Source organism: Phaenicophaeus curvirostris, chromosome 2, assembly GCF_032191515.1.
Source record: "Phaenicophaeus curvirostris isolate KB17595 chromosome 2, BPBGC_Pcur_1.0, whole genome shotgun sequence".
In the NCBI taxonomy this organism is placed as follows: domain Eukaryota; kingdom Metazoa; phylum Chordata; class Aves; order Cuculiformes; family Cuculidae; genus Phaenicophaeus; species Phaenicophaeus curvirostris.
In genome coordinates, this window is record NC_091393.1 from 13,035,818 (window position 1) to 13,060,052 (window position 24,235).

A 24,235-nucleotide genomic window follows, 5' to 3' on the forward strand; every position below is an offset into this window, starting at 1 on the left:
ATGGAGATATAGACAGCAGCAATAGTCAATAATGCTTGCCTAAATATTTTCAAAAGCATTTTTAAATAAAAGCAAACCAATGAAACATGTACTTTGCTTCAGATTCTTGATACATCTGCTCCTTTTCAGTGTGAATTTTTAAACAGAGTACTGGAGCCCAGTGGCTATTTCAGTGTGTGCATATTGTGGTGACTGTAGAAATTGCTTGAATTGTTACATTAAGTTAATATTTGATTTCTTTTGAAGTAATAGATTAAGATTTTTCCCTCTTATTTTTGAGATTTGTTTTTTTTCTTAAATGCTTCCTTTAAAGTTTCAGATCAAGAACAACTGTACCTTTTTACATTTTAGGATCTGTAAGTTCTACCTCAGAAGTACATTCACCACCAAATATAGGATTAAGACGTAGCGGACAAATTGAAGGTGTGCGTCAGATGCATAGCAATGCACCCAGAAGTGAAATAGCTACTGAGCGGGACCTTGTGGCTTGGAGTCGAAGGGTTGTAGTGCCTGAACTGTCTTCTGGTGTGGCCAGGTAAACGTAGGCCAAGTTTGCAATGAATTCTAGTTTTGGTAAACTAAATTAAATTGCACAGTTTTGGTATTCACATTGTCATGGAACTATTTGTGTAGTATTTACCTATTCTCTGGTCTCACATTTCTTATAAAATCGGTTTCAGTTTGAAATGAGTTTTTATTTGCATGTCACTTGAAAAATTTTGGAATTATAGAAGTATATGAATAAAAATTTAGCTTGTATATGCGATGGTATCTAGCTGCCTTGATGTGTTCTGACCTGGAGCATAATATTTCAGTATCCGTTTACTTTATTTGTCCCTGGCATTATATGACACTTTACTGCTGGGACACTGACCCTAATATATTAGGTGCCTGAGGTCAATTTTTATTTCCACACTGGAACTTGATTTCATTCAGTAATTAGCTCTTGTGATGAATGCTTACAGCAATAAATCAAAAAACCCTCCTAGCCACAATAAAATGTAAACTGCTGTAGCTTTTTAAATAAGATTGAAATCTTACTTTGCTGAGAGGGGGTAATTTTGTAGCCCCATTCTGACGGTAAAGAGAAAAACTACTATTCAAATAATGTTATAAATGTTGAATATTTATTCCTTGATTTGGAATAGATCCTCTCAGTTGTAGTATTTTGCTTTAAAGTTAACACCTCAATTTTCTTTTTTTAGTAGGCAGGAAGAGTGGAGAACAGCAAAAGGAGAAGAAGAAATAAAGGTATATCGATCAGAAGAGAAAAGAAAACATATAACAAGTCACATTCAGAAGGAAAACAAAATACCCACTTTCTCTAAGGTAAATAGTCACTTGTACCTTATCCCAGTAAGAGGCATGTAATGTAATTCGATGTGCTTGGCCACATAAATTTACATTACTCTTCTCAGCTTTAAATTTAAAAGCCAAGGGTACAGCAATTTGTTTACCGCCCCAGAATGCGGAAGCATGTCTCTGAAGTTTGGCTATGTTCTGAATAAATGATGGGGTGTGCTTTTAGAACCCCTTAAGTGAAAAGCCCTTCATATCTGGTGTTAGGGATATGATTTGCTGTAAGGGGTCTATTGCTACTAATTTGTACTGTCTGCCACTGTTGTCTGCTGTTTGATACTGTTCTGTGCAAAGTTTTGATTGAAATTCAGGTCTTGGTTCTTAACCTTAACACATTTAAATATATCTCCAAATACAGGATAGGTTATTTTCTGTCATTCTACCGTAATAATCACATTGTGGTTTTGTACTGGTTATTTCCAACTCATGCTTTTCGCCAGAGCTGGAGTGCATTTTTCAGAAAAGAGGAAAATAGGATAGATTAAATAGAAGGGAATAGGTTGTATTAATAATGCAATTGTTGTAACTGACTTGATGTTTTCATATAATTTGCAAAAAACATAATCTTGTGCCTTTATGTTGTTAAGAAAATATAAAGGAAGTTTATTTTTGTAAATATACAATATATTTGCCTTGTTTGTTATAGATTAGTCTTATCTTTGTAGCTAAATAACCAAATATATTTTGTAGTAAAGGAAGTATATTTTAAGTAACTGTAAGGAACCCATGATTTGGGTGTTGGTACACTACCCTTCTAGATGACAGTATTCCACCCTTAATTGAAAGCTTAGTAAAACACAGGCCTTCAAGAACGCCTGCAAATTGTCTGCTGAAAAGTTAAAATCACTTATGGGGTTCAAGGTGGAAAAATGAATAAATAAAATATTTTTTTAAAGTATACAAAAGAATCTGCAGCTCTTAACTTTATCAGAGCACCATGCTTAATGCCTGTGCTGTTTTTTATTCACTTTCTTGGTGAGGAAGAGACTGAGGCCAAAAGCAATCTGAAAATAAGTAAATTTCAGATGCTTAGTAGTGCTTTTTTCATAATGATGGATTAATTTTTCTATGCAGTAGAAAGTAAATTTGAGATGTGCAAGTTTCTATTTGAGCCTGAATTTGAGTGTTCGTTTTTGCTTCTTTTTTTATGCTCCTCTTAAGTTTTCAAAAGTTTTTAAAAAAAAAAAAAGAAATTATCACTCCCTGATCCCCAAACAGTTCCCTAGTAATTTCCTATTTCTCTAGTAAATTTCTTCAATTTTTCTTCAGTTTATTTTTTGTATTAAAATTGTATGCATTGCTATCTTAAAAAATGATACCAATATGCTAATGTCAGTCACCAACATTGAGTGTGTTTGCTCAAGATAAAGCAAACAATATTTTTTTCAGTGTATCTTGAAGGTTTTTTTGTATATGGAGGGAAGAAGCTCTACGCTACTTATGGTTTTGTAGGAGGCCATGACAGACTCATTAATGAAATAACAGAATATCAGGAAAGACCCTCTGACAATGTGAATTCCCACCAACCTATCCATAAATGTCTAATTGGGTTACAATTTTCCTAAAATATTACTATGATATAAAAATAGCAGAGTAGGGTCAGTGGTCCAGCATTTTGGTTTTGGCTATTACTTTTATTATATCTTTGAAACAAATAAACTTAATATGGATGATTTTGAAAATATTTCTCAGGAGAAATTTTTTAATCCCTGAACCCTAAAGGTAGCACTGGATCCTTTTGAGCCCTATATTTTGAGAATGGATATTTATGCCCTTAAAATCCCTTAGAGCAAAAGGTAGCTTAGGAAAATCTCTCTTCAGTTTAATTTATTTACCTAGAGAAGAATGTGTCTTTCATATAACTCAGTCATTGGAGGGTCTGAGATCTGGATTCTGATGCCCAGAATGCGAGGGAGAGAGAACTTGGTAAATCCTTTAGTCACCCCTGTCTTTGCCCCGAGGAAATACAGCAGAAAGCGGACAGTCATGGTTTCTGCACTTGAGTATGTCAGTAAATTTTCTGGACAGAAATTATTGCTGAATTCAGCAGCACCTTCAGAACATTTAAGTAAATCCTTCTTAAACTCTATAGGATACTTTTCTATGGCATCTTGGGACAAATAAATCTCATATTCTTCCATGGTTTATTCTTCATTAGATTTGTCTCTTTTTGGAGGAATTGCGTTGTTAGGTACACTAATTCAGATCCCTTGAGATAAATCTTGGGATTCAGAAATGAGTAGATATCAAACGGGCTTTAAATAAGCAGATTTGCAAGAGGAGAAGGGTGTTTGATCCCAAGTGATTGAGTCTCCCAGTTAAATAAACAGCTCAGAATTTAGCAAGTTTCATCATTGCTTATGGTTAGCATGAGCAACACTTTCTCAGTAGTGTCTGAACAATAGTGATGGTGAATGGGGATTGTCATCTTCTGTAGTTTCCGTAATAAAATCAAATAAACACCTGGAAAGAGAAGCAAGACTGACTGGAATCCAAAAACTGTTGCGTGATATTTCTAAAGTAACTTTACTTATAGCAGCTCTTATGTTGCTGTTCTTTACAGTGACTGTGTGACTTTAAATATAAGCTGTGTTAGTTTGATGATAGAACTGGAAAGTACTGTGTAAACCTTGCTTTTTCTTGAGTGCATGCAGTAGGCATACTGAAACCTTGACAGTTATTTTACAAGAGTGCTGTGAAGCTACAGTCTTTTTGTGTTGTATAGTGAATTCTTATGGTTTTAATGAGAGAATTTGTAATCTGGAGGAGATGGGAAACACCTCAAACAAAATAGAGGGGTTAACTTTATCTTCTAGTAATCTGTAGACCTAAGAATTACAGCATCAAGAATTCCAGAAGGTGTCTTTCTACAGTATCTACAGTTCTGTCAGCTGGTCTGGGGACAGAGTAAACAGGGCTGTATTGAAGCATTGTCCTCATATGCAAATTCAGTTATATTCATGCCAGTAAGAAATACTAATTTTTACACCAGCTTTCAAAATGTATGAGTTCTGTTCGTATAATAATGACAAAATAATATTTACTACTGTTCCCTTGCAACTGAAAGGAGACCCTTTTCTGGTTCCTGCTTGAGCAGTGGGGCTGGACAATGTGACATCCAGAAGTCCTTTCCAGTTTCAATCATTCCGTCATTCTGCTATTTATGGATAACTATTTGCGGTTTTGGTTTGTTTTTTTTTTAACTCCATTCTCCTGAAACAATTTATTATGCTTTGGCATCACTATTGTCCAGTATTCATACAGTGATGTTACTTGCTCCCATGAAGAAATGGTGGGGGCTGGGGAGGGTGTTTCCTCGAGCTCTGAACTGCAAAAAAAGCTCTTTCTAAAATCAGAATAATGCAAAGCACTTCAGTTTTCCAAGGGTCCATAGTTCTAATATAAGTAGAGAAAAGCTATACTTATAATAACTATTCAAGAACTCTCACCTCTGAATGGGAACAGGTATGTACATTTTTAGGAGTTTTGTTTCTAGGGAATGAGACATGAGCATTACAGTTGGGCTGTAATGTAGTTTCTGCAAAATATGTCCTCATTATTGACTATTGATTAATTTCTTCCATTGCACTTATGTGATTTTAGTCTGTCCGTGCTTCCTCATACTGCATTTCATTATGCTAAGAAGCAGATGGGCTTCATAAAAAAAGTCACAATTCAGTAGCAGAAATGAGTTGCTGTAGTGCTTGCTTTTGTGACCTTTGCTTCAGCAATGAATCCTGAGAGCTTGACAAGAAGTGAGCAGCCCCAGGAGGCTGAGGGCAGAAGGCTGTGTGATGGGCTGAGCCACTAGTCTTAGGGCTGCCTTGGAGCTGTTCAGGGTCCGGTCAGAGCAGCTGGAGTGGATCTGGTTTGTGCTGCCAGTTTGAATCCAGGAGGAGGAATGTCCCAGGTCTCAAATGTCTTGGGCAGTGTTAAAATGCTGATTGCTGAGCAGTTTCATTAGCAGTGTTTCTGGTAGCTGCGGTGTCAATGGTAGCTTCCCCACTTGAATTCACCGGACAAAACAACAGAAACCCAGTGCTTATTGAAGAGAGCAGTTTCATATTTGTCTTATGTGCTTCGGTGAAAACTAATGTACAGATCAATGTGTGGGCCTGCACTGCTGAACTGTTGCAGTCACATCTGAAAAAGCCCTGTATCTTTTAACAGGGAGGGTAGGAGAAAAGCTCTAACTACCAGCGTTCAGCATTTCAATGAAAACTTTTCTGGCTATGGAAAACCAAAATCTTAGATACCGCTGCTTACCCTAGTTTTAGTACAATTCTTTTTTAGAGAAAATATTACCTCATGAACCAACTTTCATCATACTTGATAGGAAAGATCATCTCTTTCCTACAAAAGAAAAAAAATTCAAAAGGAATAGGTACAAGCAGACAGAACTCTTGAAATTGAGATTGTAGCTCTTGGGTTTTTTTGCTGAAGGCTGGGGACTAATACAAGATTACACACTTCGTATGGAGAGCAAGTCTTTGTATTATGTATATTCTACAGGAGGAACAAAATCTCTTTATGCTAGAGTGTGAAGTGTTTCTTAATTACAGCCTTATTTCATTCTTCTAAGCTTTATAAGAACTCGAATTCTTTCCAACTGACTCATTCATTTGAACTCTTCCACGCATCATTGTGCCATTTAAAGGCCTTCACTTGCTAACAGTCACCTCTGTGTGCTAAGGGATGTATGACTGTATGGGACTCTTTTCTAACAGATCCAACCCCTCAGTTGCAAAACAAAATGCTCTGGAGTTCTCTGTTGAGAGTCTGCTTTCCTCTGGTCATTTTAAATGTAATTTTGAGCTGTTAAGAGCTGCTGTTAGCAGCCTATTAGTAGTTAACTGCTGTGTACCTTGTAGAAACTGAAGAGTTTTAATAATTAAAAATACTTTTTCTATTATATCTCTGAAGAAATTTAATTATTTTCAGAATATACTGAACTGCTTGGTGCTTATGTTTAACTGTGTATGTGGAGTGTTTTCTTCAGCAGCAATTTAGTATTGCACTTGTCTCCTGTTTTGAATTTTGTGATGTTGAAATTTGTATTTTTTTGCTACTGCAATAGTTGCTTTCTGGCTACTATTATTAAAGAAGACGTTATATATTAATAAAATATGTACTCAATAATTCTGTATTTCGACTTGTATCTTTGCAGAACCATTCTCATGACCATTTACTAGACACTAGTGACTCGAAAAAGCAGCAAGCTAATCAGCACAATTACCGTACAAGATACGCAGTAGAAGAACCTGTAAGGCCTGCTGAAGAGTTAGAAAATGGACACAGTTCCTCAGATGTAAGATCCTTATTCATTAGACAATTTTATATATTCCGTTTCTACTTGTTAAGCTCCTGCTTCAGCTAATTAAACATTGTTTCTAGTGGAAATTCAGGTTACGTTTTTCATTGTGCGTTTTCTTTCATCTCCTTTAAAAACGATGTTGAATTAGCTTTTCTCATGCTGTTGCATGTGTTCAGTTTTGACTAAATAGTAATTGACAAAAGGCAGAAATGCTTGTTTGTAAGGCCAATTTGCAAAGTATATGTGTGCAAGGTTAAATATTCCCTATATTTGTGCACCTAATCAGTATGGCACATGTGGCCTACCAAGTATGATCACTGCTGTAGGCGGCCCTGCTTGAACAGGGAGAATCATAGAATGGTTTGGGTTGGAAGGGACCTTTAAGATCATCCACTTCCAACCCCCCTGCCATGGGCAGGGACACCTTCCACCACAACCAAGCTGCTCACGGCCCCATCCAGCCTGGTCTTGAACACGTCCAGGGATGGGGCAGCCACAACTTCTCTGGGCAACCTGTTGGAGTGCCTCATCACTCTCATTGTGAAGAATTTCTTCCTAATGTCTAATCTAAATCTTTCCCCCTCCAATTTTAAGCCATCCCCTCTCATCCTATCAGTCCACGCCCTTGTAAACAGTCCCTCCCTGGCTTTCCTATAACCCCTTCAGGTACTGGAATGTCACTTTATTGTCTTCCCAGAGCCTGCTCTTCTCCAGGCTGAACAATCCCAACTCTCTCAGCCTTTCCTCATACGGGAGAACCTCTGGAGTTCTTTTCCATCCTCAACCATTCTCTGCTTCTGTAGCTACAGTAGAAGAATGAATAATAAGAATATGTAAATTATGTACAGGAGTAACTGTTGCTCTGTGCTGTGTGTCTGTCCAGGCGCAGATTTTTTCTTACTTCTTTTCATTTAATTAAGTCCATTGATGTAAACTAACTATCTACAAAGTAAAATTCTTTTTTAGCAGTAAGAAGCTTTTGTTATGCTCTATGTTTATAACATATATAAAGCCCAGAAAAGTCTTAGTCATATTTGCATGTATTATAATTTTTCTGAATTTCAAAGAAAATGCTTTCTTTTTCCCTGCTACCTTCCTTCACCCACTCCATTAGGAAGGGGAAGTTGTTGTTGCCAGTGGTGGAACATCAGAGGATGATGAAAGAGCGTGGCACAGTGATGGTAGTTCTAGGTAAGTGACAGTATACTTACAGTGAAAAGTACTGCTGATAAATTTTGAGTCAATTTATCTGTAAGTAGTGGATAAGTATTAATTAAAACTTGTGTACATTCAGAAGAAAAGATGAAGAAAACCTTAAAACTTTCAGGATTTACTTTTCAGCTGTATTGTTAACAAAAATTTAGGGAAGGCTTCATCCTTGTTTGTGAGAAGCAGAATTGTTTCCAGTTTGGTTTTGCAGGAGGGTAATTCTTTGCTGGCATGTGCAAACTTCAAGCATGTGGTAGCAGTTTCCTTTGACTGTCAGTCTGAGCTGTGTGACTGCCTCTGCTGACCCTTGGTTTGAAGTTAGGCAGCAAAGATTGAAGTGGCTTCAATCCATCCTTTGTTTCTTCTTTAGCATATTATTTTTGTTCAAAGCTATTAAAAACCTGAAGTCCTGAGAACAATGTCCAGCCTTAAACATGTAATAGCTTGAATTGACCAAGTAAACTGAATTTGCTCCTAGTGATGCCAGAAGTTAATCCTTGCAAGGATGAATGATCTCAAAGCTTTTGTTTTACTAACTTTTAAGTTGTAGATAAGTACAGGCTTTTAGACGCTGGATTTTAACTATTGAAATATCGTAGTTATCTAGTCTGTTAAGTCTAATCTTGTACTGGATTATACGATATAATTGAATGCACTCTGACTTGCTTTTTAACTTTTATTCTTTAATTTTGGGGATTTTTCTGTGGTGTATCGTTCCATAGTGACTACTCTAGTGATTATTCTGACTGGACGGCAGATGCAGGAATCAATTTACAACCACCAAAGAAAATTCCTAAAATTAAAACAAAGAAAGCAGAAAGTAGTTCAGAGGATGAAGAAGGACCTGAAAAACAAAAGAAGCAAATTAAAAAGGAAAGGAAAAAAGGGATTGAGGAGAAAGATGGACCATCAACATCACCAAAGAAGAGGAAACCCAAAGAGAGAAAACAAAAGGTTAGATGTTCTTTGTATATTAAGAATGCTCACTTCTACCGTCTCAGAAAGTATTAGATTAATAATTCAGTTATACATACAACTTAGTATTGTCTAATTTGAAAACACATCCTGACTTTTACTCATAATAAATGATAACTCCTTACTCGTTGTAAGTCAAATGATAGGTTGCTGTAATGACACACTTTCTAAATATGGTGCATTTCATTTAAGGAACAGTTCTAATGCCCTTAAGACTGTCTTTTCTCAGACTTCCTTTCTATGGATGTATTGGTATAACATGTACTTGTATTTTTTCAGCTGTACTGACTCTCTCCCTCACATAATTGTGCAATCATGTCATTTTTCTATCAGTTCCATGATGTATGATACTTACATGATGCTTGCCACTACTTCTACCAAAGGGAATTTCACTTGATCAGGATTTTGTTGTCCGATTTGTTTTGTTTCCTTTCTAATATAACCGTATTGTTCCAGTTTAGATCAGTACATGGAAATTTTCAATTACTTCTGTTATTTTCAGTGTGTTGTAGTTGGGGATGTGTGTGTGTGTTGTTTTGTTTTTCAATTAAGTGTTAGATCCGAAGACTTTGTTTCTTCATTCTTTCTTTAAAGAGACCAGAAGTGTTCTATCTGGGAGATGCTAATTGCTTCATGAGCTCATAGCTGCTATTTTTGCAGTGCCCAGGGAAACAAACCAAATAACTATTTTGTTTATTTATAAGATCAGGAGTCCTCAGCATTCCTTAAGATTATTATTTCAGCATTTTGTCCCTCATTAGATGGCAGAATGACAGAACAGCTGTTTTAATGTTCTGGTTGGCGTAGTATTAGCTTTGCTGTGAATCTTTGGTATGATGTGGAGGATACTAGGTGATAGTCTTTACTCTTTGATTAGACTACTTTTTGTTTGTTGCATGCAGTTATCAGTTGCCGTGTCAATACTAATAGTATCTTGGTATTTACACATTCCTTACTGGGCAGGAAGCTGGAAGTCCTCACTGATAGAAGTTCTTAATGATTCCTGAACTTGAATCAAAATAAGGGCTTTCCATTGGTGAATGAATTTTTGACCATCTTTGTAGCCTGGAACACAATCATAGGAATTAAGAGAGGACCAGACAATGAATATAGTTCTTCCCTATTAATGCGTGGCTATCAAGGTGCTTACATTAATTTAATTAATTTAATGGGGCTTACATTTCTAATCCCCCCTGCACCAAAAAGTCAAGCAGTGAAGAAGGGCAAGAAAGGAGCACCCAGGAAGCTCAAAGGGTGCAGAATATTTTTTCTTTGGGGCAGACACAGAGGCTGACTTTTAGAAGGGAGAGAATTTGGAGGAGATATGATAAAAAGGCTTTTGTGAATTGTGAATGGTTTAGAAATTAATAAATACAAAATTGTTTACTTCAGCAGTGAGATGTAACACCTGATGACACAGGCTTGAAGCTCAAAAAAGAGCCTTTTCCCATTCAACTCCCACCCCGAAAAGCAAAGAAAATCTCCAAATCGACTGATTAAGTGATCAGGTTATGTGAAGAATTACTAAAGGATTTAGTTTCAGAAATTATTAGACAAATTCACTGGAACTAGTCTCTTCTTGATGATTAACTGAGTTCAGGCGTTACTTCCTAAGAGTCTTAAACTGGTGATTAATATGTGAAGTTAAAATAAAAGAAGATTTTCTGTTTAAAGGCTATTTCTTACTACCTTCCCATAGTTCACCAATAAGCTAGACAGACTTTGCTTTGATCCAGTGCATCCATTGGTTTTTCACAAGACAGAGATGCTCGGACCTCAAAATCCACAAGGTCCTTCCGAGACAGTGATTTATTGCAGTGGAGAGGTTCTGTTTTGATTTTGTTTGTTTGTTAACTGTGTGTTTGCTTTTACCTGTGGGGTACCCACTGGTACTCCAGTGGTGCGCTCAAAGCAGTTCCCATCCTGGTTGAAACCGTGTTTGATTTTGTGCATTTGCAGTCTGGGCACGCAGAGCCTTCTGTCACTAGCCATATAGAGTGGATTTCTCTACAACCATCCAAGGTTGCCTTCAGTACATGCACAAGATTCTTTCGATAATTTCAAAGCAATCTTGCTTAAATGGTTGAACAAAAATCTGCTTTATCTGGCCTATTAGATGTTGATGTGCAGTGTGCACCAGCAATTTGTTCATTACATACACATGATATGGACATACAATCTTAAAATGCAGTTCCACAGCACATTATATTATAGTAAAGTGCCAGTAGGTAATGGGTATGTACCTAGTCCGAGTCATTCTCACATGCTTTACCTCTGTTTATATTTGTTAATCTCTTCCTCCTCATTCTGTGGGGTTCCTTAATTGGACGCTGCTGTATAGTTATAACAGGCAGAGGCAACCGTGTGATTTTAGTTGAAGAGAACAGTATATTTCAGTTTTATCTTTTTGAGTAAGAGACATAGTTACTGGACTGTTAATAAATTCAGTCTGTCTTAGAAGAGCCCCACCGCTACCCCCAAAACAAACAAAGGAAAAAAAAAACCCAAAAGAACCAAATCTTACAACTAAAAAGACCACTTAGTTTTTTGGTTTTGGTCTTGGTGTTACTGTAAGCAGTTAAGTAACATTTATCTTCACGCTGGCAATAATTTCTTTGTTACATTAAATATACTGCAGGAATGGCAGTTGATTTTTAATAAAACACTTCCCAAAATACCAAGTTTCCCCAGATGTTAGTTTATTCATATTAATCTTCTGTGTGTCTTTTCTTCAGAGACTGGCTGTGGGAGTTCTGGCAGAAAATGGTTTGACGCTGGAAGAATGGCTGCCTTCAGCATGGATTACAGACACTGTTCCTCGTCGGTGCCCATTTGTGCCACAGATGGGGGATGAGGTATTGCAGTTTTTCCCCTCTGTGTTCTTGCTTCATTCAGCTTGTTATTGCCTTTTTTTAATTTTCATATGTGCATTCTTTTCCCACAGATTTAATATCAGAATATTTTGGATTTTCTTCAAAACATTCTTTGATCTGGCTAAAATTTTCTTTCACTTCCTTTAGTCTTTCCCATGCTTAAAATATTCTGTACAGTGTTGCTTTGACTTTTCCATACTGTTGCAATAATATTCCTTTTTGTACTGTGCTCAGTATCTTTCTTTCTTTGACGTGTATACAGTTTATGTGAGAAGCTTTATCTACTAAAACTAGTCCTCCGTAGTTGTAGAGCATCTTGTATGCTGAAGAACAGGGAAGAAATCAAATGTGAATTTAAGTTGTTTGAAAAACTGTGGTTTGGGACTTAAAAACTAGGAATTAAACCTCTCAGGGAAGGGTGTGGGGTTTTTAAAATTTATTCTGAATCAGAACTCTGATATTGTCCTGTTTGCTCATGTTTCTGACGTCAGAAAACTTCTGTTCTCTTACAACAGAAAACCATGAGAAGTTTTGTAGATATGTATTTTATACAAACTAGACTGTAAAAACTTTGTAAACATGGTCCAGATGTCTCAAAATATGAAAGGACGCCCACCAGTTTCTACTTTGGAATATGTAGCATGTGAACATTCCAGTGAATTGTATGAATAACTAGTATTGGATAGAAGGCAACCACGAAAACCGCAGTCTTTGCACGTTTCCTAAAATCCACTCAGGTTGAAATAAGTGGAAATTGCTGGCTTACACTGTAGTGTGTAATGGCTTTTCAGGGAGTAACACATTTCTGAGATTATAAACAGAATTCTTGTATAGCTCACTCTTTGAGAATGGAGTTGGAGAAATACTTGACGTGGCGGCAAATTTGATTAAATTTGGTCCTGAGCTAGAGTTGATTATAGACACCACCTTAAACTGAATCGAGAGCAGAGGTTGCATGTGCAAGCAGTTTTGTTTTCACTGGATCACTTCACTGATGCTGTTCACAGCACAGCTATGCAAAAATTACATCAGCATTGCTAGTGAGGGAGGGAAGGAGCACTTCAAGTTGAGGGTTGCAACTGGAGAAAACGCTTATGTACTCTTACCCTCCAGCAAGCATGTTTTGGAGACTGCTATTCAAAAGATCAAGTCCAAATAAATATATTTGGTGCCTGATACCATCTGCATACAATGAAGCTGCCAAGGATTTATCAGTACCATATTACTCAAGGGACTTTAACATCATATCACTTTAGTAAGATAAACTGGTATGTTTGGTTTGGCACCTGCTGAACAGCATGTGCAGTGTGTACTAGGAATATCTAAATAGGCTGCATCCTTTTGTTGAAAAATGCTTTGGGCTAGTGGACAGGAAACTTTTCCTGTGCCTAGAAAGTGGGAGTTGTTGCACAAATATAGAGCATGTTTGTAATCAAGCTGCTCAGTCTAAAATTCCATCTCTGATGCTTGCCCTCCCCGGATTTGTTTAAGTTATGAAAAGAAGCTATTCATCTAGAAAGTTACTTTTGAGATCCGCAGAAATAAAAGATTGATGTAATTAGAGAAATATTATGAGGTCTCATGTGGCATTCAAACATTTTGGTGGATGGTTGGTATGTTTTACAAGATTTGGAAGGGGAGATATTTCAAATTCATTCTCTTACAGCTGTACAAACAAGTAAGAAAAAACAGTAGTGCTATATTTAGTTATACTCGGTGCATAAAAATAGCATATATCATCCATTTTCCCTTTCTGAATACTGCCATTTACAGATCATTTTTATGTGTCTTGAGGAACAGTGGAAACACCAGAGAGATGGGACTGCAATTTCCCAGCCTGATTATCAAAACAGAATGCATATTCATTGGAGTATTCTACCATTAACACGATAAAGAGCAGCTTTGTCTGGGTATTACAACAAACATGCAGAAGCAGGAATTTATCAAGATTTAAAATATAATTTCCTGGAGAAAGACAAATTTTTTTTTCCACAGTATTTTTCTAATTTGTTCCTTTGACAGAAGATGCAGTGCTTGGAGCCAGTTACAAAATAAAAATGTTTCACTTCTGTAAACAATGTGTTGAATTTATGTAAAGGTTTAGCAGAAACAGTAAGTGTAGGAGGAATTGTTTGTAGCTTGTGCCACAGTGCATAGCTGTGTTTTAATTCACTGGAAGGTACAGGAAACAATTGTCACAATGTTGACAGTGTGATTTAAATTGGGATTATTTTAGGTCTGTCTCTCAGTAGCCTCTGTTCCTTTTCCTGCTAGTTCAGTTCTGACAGTGCATAGGAGATTCTCACTGCTTTCATGCCTTCTATAACTATTGTGCGTTTTTCTCCCATGAGGATACTGTCAGTGTTGAATACTCTGAAAAACAAGAACTTCAAAATAATTGTGCTCCTGAGTCCTTCTCCATTTAGGAAAAGAAACCTGAATAAAATTGCCATGTGACAATAAGAAAGTTCAGCAGCTGTTAATGCAGAAACCTGACAGACACTTGTTTGCCATGCTTTATGATATAACAGTTTTAGAAAGCATGTGGAAATACAAATATTAGTGTATTTGTTTGTATAAATATTTTAACACTTACTGAGGACTTTTTTCTGCTTTTTTTTCTCTGTTGTGTTGGACCTGTACATTTAAGCTATTGTTCCCTCACCCTACTTGACGAAAAGCTCATGTTTGTGGATTAGTGCACTTTTAGAGGATATTTTTAATTGGAACGCAAAATGGAATACAGGTGTTTCAGGTCTTTGTTCTAATTAGTTTGAGGAATCTCTGTTTCTCATTTCAGATACATTGCTTGAAAGTATCTTTAAGGTTTTCATCTTACTGCTTCATTACAACGATGTTTTATAACAAAAACATGCGTCCATATGGTATCATATACAATGGGATCAAAGTAAATCTGATAAATTCTGGATGTGTGAACTGTGGAATTCTGTAGTGGAAGGATTTGAAAATTTTTAATAAGCCCTTGAAATTTCTATTTTCAGTTTGTTCATGTCTGTTTACTTGGTGATATGGAAGTGAACACTAAATCTTACTAGAACAATAACAAACAGCTGAATTTTCCTTCTAGAGTATATTTCTACTGAGAGAATATATTGCAGCTGAGGGAGTTGGGGGCTGTTCAGCCTGGAGAAGAAAAGGCTCTAGGGACACCTTGCAGCAGTGTTCCAGTACCTGAAGGGGCCACAAGAAATGTGTGGAGAGACTTTTTACAAGGACATGGAGTGATAGGACAAGGGGGAATGGCTTTAAACTGGAAGGGAGAAGATTTAGACTAAACATTAGGAAGAAATCCTTCATGATGACAGTGGTGAGGCACTGGCACAGGTTGCCCAGGGAAGCTGTGGCTGCCCCATCCCTGGATGTGTTCAAGGCCAGGTTGGATGGGGCCTCGAGCAGCCTGGTTGTGGCGGGACGTGTCCCTGCCTATGACAGTGGGGTTGGAACTGAATGGGCTTTAAGGTCCCTTACAACACAAACCATTTTGTGATTATATATATATATAGTGCAAATAAAGTTATGATTAGACAGTCAATTTAGTGATACTCGATTGTCACTTCATTCATCACTGTAGGAGAGTGATGAATACCTGAGGTGGATTGGTGGAGTTCGTGTTACTGTCATTGAATTATTCTGTTGTGTGTTGGTAAACAGATGTTTTTGTTACTGATTTTGTTTTGGTCTTGTGCGTAATTTTGCTGAAAGGGGGAATGGTGTTGTAAATCTTACCTGCTTTTTCTGTAAATGTTTCTGTGATACCTTAATTAATTGTCCAGCACTTAATTTTTTGAGAACCTGTGACTTTTGGAGGAAAAGAGTGGAAAAAAGTTGATGATAAAATAGAAATTACATACACTACATGGCAGTGATATACTAGCGTTACAGCTGCTTGAAGTCTTTGTTATCTAACTGTTGCATTTCTCTTTTAGGTCTACTATTTCCGACAAGGTCATGAAGCATATGTTATAATGGCCAAGAAGAACAAAATATATAGCATTAATCCCAAGAAACAACCATGGCATAAAATGGAATTACGGGTATGAGGTTTTTAAATTTTTGTTTGCATGTTAATATTTTTTAAAGTTTGGAAACTAAGTGAAAGGTTCTTGATCCAGATGTTTCTAATGTTGTGCTCTTAGTATTTTAAGATAAGGAGAAAAAGTTAACTTAATAAATAGTCAAATGAGATTAGACTTTGAACTATGTTCTTTGCATTTCCTTCAGCAGATGAGGTGGTTACACTTCATAGCAAAGTATTTCTCAAACAAGTTAGATCGTGAAATCATAGCTTATTTTCGAAGGCTACATTTCAGATTTTTGATTTTGACATGTTCTGGCAGAAAACTGGTCTTCTCAGCATACCCCATTTTCATGTTTCAGAAAGCTTTTTGGAAAGTCCTCTTAACTTCAGTGGTGGTACATAACACTTTGTTTGTTACAGGAGCAAGAGTTGATGAAAATTGTTGGGATTAAGTATGAAGTGGGATTGCCTACTCTCTGCTGTCTTAAACTAGCTTTTCTTGACCCTGATACGGGTAAATTAACTGGAGGATCATTCACCATGAAGTAAGGAAAGCAATATTATATTCAAATTGGGGCTTTTTCTGTGGGGGAGCGCAAGGTTGAGGTTGGAAGTTAAAACATGCCACCAATGTTATGACTTGAGCTTTTGCTTTTGAGGTGTTAAATTCAAAGTGTAATTTTTTATTTAAGTGCTTTACTTCGTTTTTGCTGTTTTATTGCTTAATAGTTGTGTGTTTTGTTCTAATTAGGTACCATGATATGCCAGATGTCATAGATTTCCTAGTTTTGAGGCAGCAGTTTGATGATGCAAAACATAGGCGATGGAACATAGGTGAGTTGCGTGGGGAGTTTTTTGGTCTACCTATTTTCATGATAACTTTTAAAAAGGTAAGTTATTTAAAAAAAATAAGTCCTGATATTATGCTGAAATCGGAGAATAAGCTCTGTCCATTTCTGGATGTGGAGTCCTACTTTGTTCTTAACTGAAGCTACAGAAAGCAAGCAAGATACTGAAGGTGATCTGAAAAAGAAAGTGCAAAAGAAAAAAAATACAAAAACCTGAGTTGTGTGTTTGCAGAGAAGAATTAAGAATAGTTTTTAGAAATATTGTGATAACTTATTGTAGCTTGTATGCTTCTTTTCTTTTGTGTTGAAGGCCCTCTTACAACTTTATTGCTACTAGAACGGGTTTTTTGGTTTTGGGGAGGGTCCCCCAGTTTCTGGAATTTTTGATGGAAATATTAGAAACACCTTCTCCACCATTTGAAATTTATGATCTCTAGATTGTACAAAGAGAATGCCTTTCCTATCTCTTTATAATTATTTGAACTCTGTTCTAAACCCCATATAGCTTAGCCTAATTGAAGTGTATATAATTATAAATTACTGTTGTACGATGTGGGAATGTTTTTCATTCATTTTACTTTGCTTGTACTTAGTTAATTTGAAGTGTTGGATACTGGAGAATAATGGAGATCACCTTTCAACAATGAAATCTAGCCAGGGAGTGAGAAAGCTGCATTATGACAAAATTATCCTCTAAGGTGTTAGGGTTTTTTAGGAGATTAGGAAATACATATATTCTTACTCATAAGAACAGCCTTAGATTGTCCCTGAAACTTAGAAGATCAGCAAGTATTACTTATTCTTCAGACTTCAGGATGAACTCTGTTCCCTTAAGAGAGAAATTTGCATATGATACCATGTTCACAGTCTTACAGGCACCATTAAGTCCTTTGCAGTGTTTCAGTATGTTCTGTGAAGTAAGATGCTCCTGAAAGTTGAAGCATCGATAACTTGCACCTTTTTTAAAAAAAAAAAAAAAAAAAAAAGCAGGTCTCAATGCTAAACACATTTTCTTTGAAGTGGCAGCGATTCCCTTGTCTTTTGATGTACATCATGGTATCCTTGCATGGGATGTGTGCCTTTAGCAGTCGATGTATAAATTACATGGTGCCATATTAATAAGTTCTGTATCACCTCATGCTTTACATTGTTATCGAAAAAGACAGATAGTCTTCAGTTCTGTAAGGAATTTAGTTAAGACCCTAGGCTTCTGATTCAATAGGAAATGTAAACCTTGGTTTCTTCTTTAAACATCATTTCAGTTTAAAGATCCCCTAGATGACGAGATTGGTCAACATGTACCAATTCATCACCAAGCTTTGCTCTTTTGCTGATGGTTAAGGATCTGTGGTCTTGTCCTCTGCAATGCCATAGATGTTTTCCCACAAGGTCACAGCAGCAGCGGTAGAATGACTGCCATACCTTGCATGTGGACAGCCTAGCCACAAGTCATATTGTCAACTGTTGTGCTAGAAGTCCAGGAGTAGAGGAGGGACTTCAATGTGTTACCCTATCTGCTTGTAAGACTGAGCAGAGGTAGCATCTCCTTCCTGGGCTGGCAACTGCATTTCTAGAAGCTTGCAATGTGGAAAGAATTGGAGCCAGACAAGAAGTGTTGAAAGCGCCAGAATCCCTTTATCAAGCCTTCAATGTAAATAATGTCTAGTAGTCTACAAGTGTCTAATATCAGCTTGTAAGTCAGACAAGTAGAGTCCACTCTTCTGTTCCAATTTTGTGTGGTAAAATCATCTTCTTTGTGACCAAATGGAATGCTAAAGCAGAGATAGCCAAGATACTGCTGTTATAAGTGTTACAGTTTTTCTGGGAGTCTTGCAGAGTGCTTTCCCCCTCTCTATATTGACACTTTGGATATTTTCCTAGCATATGGTTATGTACTTGGAACAAATCGTACGCTTTTTCATTGCAGTGTGGAACATAATATAAAAATGTTCCTTGAAAGTAGATCTTATTTTTTACCAGGACAGGGAGAAATGTCTTAGAACTGTACATGAAACTGTTCCTGACTATTTAACTATGAATTTAATTGAATTGATTTAACTGAATCTGAAATAATCAGGATTTATCTGACGTGCTCAAGTCTTCTAAAGTTTCACCATGCTCTTTATTAACAAACAGGCTTTTTTTTTTCATGTCATGCAGTTGCCAGTTTGTCTTCTTGGGACTGCTGGTACTATCTTTTCTTATTCCTCTGTTATTTCTGGCATTTAGCCTACAAATCAATATTTTTATAGCTACTAGTTGTAGAGTCACCGGATGATAAATTTTCTGACTCCACTTTAAGTCATTGAAACATTGATCTTTCAACCAATGCCAATTCTTGGTGGTTTTAGTGGGGTGCTTGGTGTTTTGTGATTTGTTTGGTTTAGGGAAGAATATTTGCTTATCTATGATATTTATATTAAATGTATATTAAAGTATGAATCCATTCAGAGAGAACAGGGTAATAAAGTTTGAGAAGGGAGAGGCTCTTACTTCTCCTCTAATTCTATTTACTGCATTTCTTTTTCTTACTGTAGTGTAACAAGTGGGCTAAAAGCTATCTCAGTAGGATTCTTGCAGATTTATTTACCTGTCTCAGACGGCTGGGTGTACATATCTCTTACATAGTAGCCACATTTAAGTTCAACCTTTATTTTACATCTTCATCAAGCTAATATTATGTGTTGATACACAGTTCTGAAAAACTATGCCAAATCCTTGTTCTAGTAAGAACCTTTAGTCTTCTCTCTGCATAGATGAGATAACACAGAGTATGTTGGAAAAATAGTGATTAAAGAGATTGTTCCGGGAGGCGTTTCAGTTTTCTGCTTTAGCATTCTGTCTGTAGGAACGCTCTAGCTCTTGAGGAATCTGAAGCGACTGGCAGTGTACACTATTTTAAGTGATCTTGATCTGCTTAATGTTCAGCCCCACGAAGGCACTTGAAGTTGCACCTATACATGTTTTGTTGTAAAACTGATCACGAGGGAAAGCCTTATTAGGAGACTGTGCTGTGAGAGCTCTTCAGAATAACTTATTCCTTTAAAATAAAGTATCATCTCTTATTTACCGGTCTTCAATTTCAGGCATTTCTGTCATACTTCGTTCAGTTACATTCAACACAAAATTAGGACTATTGGTGGAAGCCTTGTAATTGTCCTAGAATTATTTCCAATCCATTAAATTTAAAAAATGGTGCAGTGAAGAAAGCAGAACATTTTTGAGAATATATTTACTTCCTATTAATGCAGACGACAGCAGCAAACATTTAGGCAGAATGTGGATGTATTGAAAGAGAGCAAACATTGCAGCAGATAAGAGAGTGTGCATATTCAAATCTCATGAAAACAAAAATATGCAGCTCTTGGAACCTCAGGCTTAACTTACATTTGTTCTTGTATTGACCGAGCTGAATACTTACCTAAAAACTGTTTCTAAGTTCTGCAGCATGTGTTACAGAAAATGTTAGGATTTATGATGGTGTATAATACACGTGTTCTCAAGTGTAATTTTTTTTTTGATAACGCTTCTGACCTTTTTTCTCAGATAGGCAAATGCTTTGCAGTAGTGAAACCATTTCAAGTCATAGTAAATTACCTTGCTAACCTTTTGAAGAAGCTTTAATAAATTTTGTTCTTTTATCAGTCACATTGCCTGAGTGATAAAGGGATCTGAGTTACATTTGGGTAGCTGAAAAAGCATTTCAGAAACTAAGTGGGAGGAGCTCAACAGCATGTAGAATATTCCCTGTACAAAAGTGTAATGCTGCTCGGCTGCTCAGATTTTTAAGAGTTTGTGGTGTTTAAGGCAATTAGATTTGAGTCTTTAAAGTTATAGCATTGAAATATCTTGCCTTTTATATGAAACTAAGAAGTAAAATTAAGGAAGAATTTATAGATAGGTTTGCAAATCCTTAAATTTTTAATGCCATATTAACTGTGAATTTGGTTTAAAAGCAGCCTTCAGAAAGAAGTTAATGTTTTTTTAAAACCCGAGTATGACTCACATTAACCTGTTGATGCTACAAGTGTTCGAAGGGATTTCTATATTCAAGATCAAGCTAAAGGTATCTAAAAACTACTTTTTGTGGGAGGAGGAAAGTGCCTTGTTTTGATTAAATTATTTTGTGTTCTTACCTAGGTGATCGTTTCAGGTCCGTGATAGATGATGCTTGGTGGTTTGGAACAATTGAAAGCCAAGAACCTCTTCAGCCCGATTATCCTGATAGCTTATTTCAGTGCTACAATGTCTGGTTAGCAAATTTGTCTTCAATTTTTATTTTTTTTTTTTTTATTACTTCGTATGAAGTGCTGGCTGAGCAACTTGCTTTCATTAATTTCAGTCATGCATATCACTGTACCAGTTTATTATAATACTCTGTGGTATATAACTGAATTATGTTACAAACATTAAATTACATTGTTGAAGAAATATTAGTAGATAATTTAAATGTGGTTATTTTTAAGCTGGGACAATGGTGATACTGAGAAGATGAGCCCTTGGGACATGGAGCTGATACCAAGTAATGGTACGGTACATTAATAATATAATTTGCTTTAAGAGTGTATTTAAAGAAGAAAAAAAAAATGTTGTGTGGTTTTACCTAAATAATTCTATTTATCCTGGGGAGCAGAGGGAAGGACTGGAAATCAGTTGCATTTGAGGAACATCCTTAAATCAATTATTAAACCTAAAGCAGGTCAAGATAAATGAACTGTGAAAAGCAGCCATATTTAGGCAAACAAAGTGTGTGTTGGAAGTAAAAATGTCACAAATTATAACAGATGTCGTACACCTAAAGTTAACTTTTTGTACAGTTAGGGAGGATTGAAGATAAATCTGTGCCCCTTGCCAGCTGTGAGGAAGTTGGCTGCTCTGAGACCTGTCAGCAGGCCAGCAGACGTTCCGTGTGTTGGAGATGCAGCGCTCACCTGTTAGTTTGATAACAGGAACGTTTGCTCCCTGACTGGCCCAGCATGTGTGGCAGACAGACATGCTGCAGAGTGGACAGCAGAGCATGGGCACTGTTTGCAGACAAGAATTTCTTCTTTCTTCACTTAAGGATTTTTTGAAGGTTTCATAGAATTCTGGTTAGAATGAAGTAGAATCAGTGTTTTTCCTTGTTTTTTTCTAGGAAACATTTGATAATGTCACTGAAATAACAGTAAATATTTCTTAATTCTCTGAAGTTGTAAATGTGTTCACTTCAACTTTTCCTTTTGGTTCAGCCCTTCTTTTAGTGGGTACCTCTTCATCATTAATAAAAGAGAAAAGTTAGAGTTATAACTAAAATAAATAATTAAAATAGTCAGATTAACAACCTTAACCTGACTTTGCTGCATCCACAAATACTGACTTTTTTTACACCTTCTTTTCTTAAAAAAAAAAAGTTAAAGAGGAGCATTTGCTCCTGAGAATCCGAAACAGTTTCCTTTACTCTGAAAATCTTCTGTTATATTATGAATTGTTAAATTTACTAGGTCCTCAAGAATGCTAGCATGGTGGCACTTCTAATTTTGATGCTTAGGAGATCTCATTTTAGTATTTGACCTCATAAAACAAGGTGTATCCACTGCTTGGAGACTGTTTTAGCCTTTACATCAAAGTAAGTATCTTAAACTCCATCTGAAAATCATTGACTATTCATTACCAAAATAATTTATTACCAAGAATTTTTGTTAAAAAAAAAAAAAACAAACCGAAGGAAACAAAATAAACCCCAGCAAACTTCAACTTTGATACAAGAGTTGGTTGATACTTGTTTGGTTTTAGAAGAAATTCTGCCATTAGCTATTTGGAATAAATGTTGTTTCATGGATGACTCGTACACCAGACTGCATTGTAAGGATTTAAATTTAACATGCAGCAATGCACAGAAAGGATAGTGGATGCATCCAAAATGTCTTTGAGCAAATCAAGAACTATGTGTTTGTTTTGGTGAGTAAAATGATGCGTATCTTTGAATTACATGTATATGTCTTATGCGAGATACAAAGATATATTTTTTTATTTAGTTTTCATGTTACATTCTAGCTGTATTTCCAGAAGAACTGGGAACTAGTGTTCCTTTAACAGATGATGAACGTAGAACGCTGCTGTACAAACCTTTGGATGGAGAGTGGGGTTCTAGGACCCGAGACGAGGAGTGTGACAGGATTATTACTGGAATAAACCAACTCATGACTCTAGGTAAATCCTGAATAAAATGGGAGACGTTTTTTGTTACATTTTTTGGACTATGCTTGTGTACTTCTGGAATTACCAAAATGATTTTACTTTAGCTTCCAGAATCTAATATGCTAGCTACTATGTGTAGATTTCCCCAGTATTAGCCTTTCCTAGTTCCTGTTTTGTCCCCCACATTGCCTTACTTGTGCAGTATGTTGAGGAAAAAGTATCTAATTTCACTTATTATGAAAAGCCACTTCCTATCTGGTTATAGAGCACTTACTCTTCACAGGCATCTTCTGAAAGGGTAGCTGTTAAAACATTTAACGCATCACTGCAACGTTTACAGGATCAAAGATGGGTGCCTGAGTGGAGATCTGTCAGTGGAACACAGGCTGAATCATAAGTCTTGATTTTGTGATCAGCAAACTGTGTTAGGTCAGCAGCCAGGTTTTGGGGTAACGACGGTCATAAATATATAAGTTGTTACGGGTAACTCTTTTTAACTGTTTGGTTTTTTTTTTAAGTACTTGAAGCAAGGTAAGGCACTTATGTTTCAAAAAAGCCAGAAAACTCTTAACTCTTAAAATACTTCTGGTGCCTAACTGGTACCTATGTTATGGCTTCTTTGGTGACATACTGCCTAAAAAGCTTCTGTTTGCTTCCCAAAAAAACCAGAATATCCATACAATGTAGTAATTCAAATTACAGAATTATGTTAGAAAAAAATCATGAGGAAATCATATTTTAGTGTTTTCACTCTTAAGAGTTCTAGTTTTACATTACCGTGTATGGCATACTGCTTAGTTTGGGATTTAAGTAGAGCATATGTGGTGCAGATTGGTACAAAGTAGCAGTTGCTAGAACGTTCCTAATAGTAAGTAAACAGCTTTAGAAGAAGAGCAGTCTGTTTGGCAGCAACATATTTTCTGTTTTTAGAGACTTTGGGGAGAGACTTTAAATTTCTTATTTTTGTGTTACCATACTTTCCCTTGAGGTATAAAATGTTAGAATGATGTGTCTAAGTACTCATGCTTCTAAGCACAGGAGGCAAAAAAACAAGTTTGTGTAGGTGCACAGACTTAAATTGCTCAGCAGTCTTCTAGCATTAAGGTAGATGGGGTTTAGAATACTCCTTTGTTGTTAGGAAGGGAGAGGAGGTTGTGTTTCTATTTTATGTGTGAATTTTCCCTATACCTTAATGAGATTGAAATAGTACTGTAAATTTATGGTTAGAATGTAATGCATTGCTTTGTTTGAAAACTGGGAAAATGGCAGTATAAAACCAAATAAGATGAGGCTGTGTTGTAAATAAAAACACTGAAGTGCATGTCTTCATATATGTATAATTTACACATATTTGAAAAGTAGATTTAAATGTATATTTTGCATGCACTTGGCACGTCTCTGAGGAGTCTTCATGCACAACAATGGGCAGTCACTGCAGTGA

General features: G+C 36.3%; 1 protein-coding gene across 2 annotated transcripts in view; it reads left to right on the plus strand.

The window, feature by feature from the left end:
• The window catches only part of PHIP (pleckstrin homology domain interacting protein), a 121,201-nt gene that overhangs the window by 81,053 nt on the left and 15,913 nt on the right, over window positions 1-24,235 (plus strand). For both annotated transcript variants that reach the window (XM_069851322.1, XM_069851321.1), the window contains exons 19-30: window positions 352-535; window positions 1,206-1,329; window positions 6,527-6,667; window positions 7,788-7,864; window positions 8,605-8,836; window positions 11,593-11,712; window positions 15,678-15,785; window positions 16,190-16,314; window positions 16,521-16,603; window positions 20,758-20,869; window positions 21,084-21,145; window positions 22,651-22,806. In XM_069851322.1, the coding sequence (XP_069707423.1) occupies window positions 352-535; window positions 1,206-1,329; window positions 6,527-6,667; window positions 7,788-7,864; window positions 8,605-8,836; window positions 11,593-11,712; window positions 15,678-15,785; window positions 16,190-16,314; window positions 16,521-16,603; window positions 20,758-20,869; window positions 21,084-21,145; window positions 22,651-22,806 (1,524 nt within the window). The remainder of the gene's footprint in view (window positions 1-351; window positions 536-1,205; window positions 1,330-6,526; window positions 6,668-7,787; window positions 7,865-8,604; window positions 8,837-11,592; window positions 11,713-15,677; window positions 15,786-16,189; window positions 16,315-16,520; window positions 16,604-20,757; window positions 20,870-21,083; window positions 21,146-22,650; window positions 22,807-24,235) is intronic.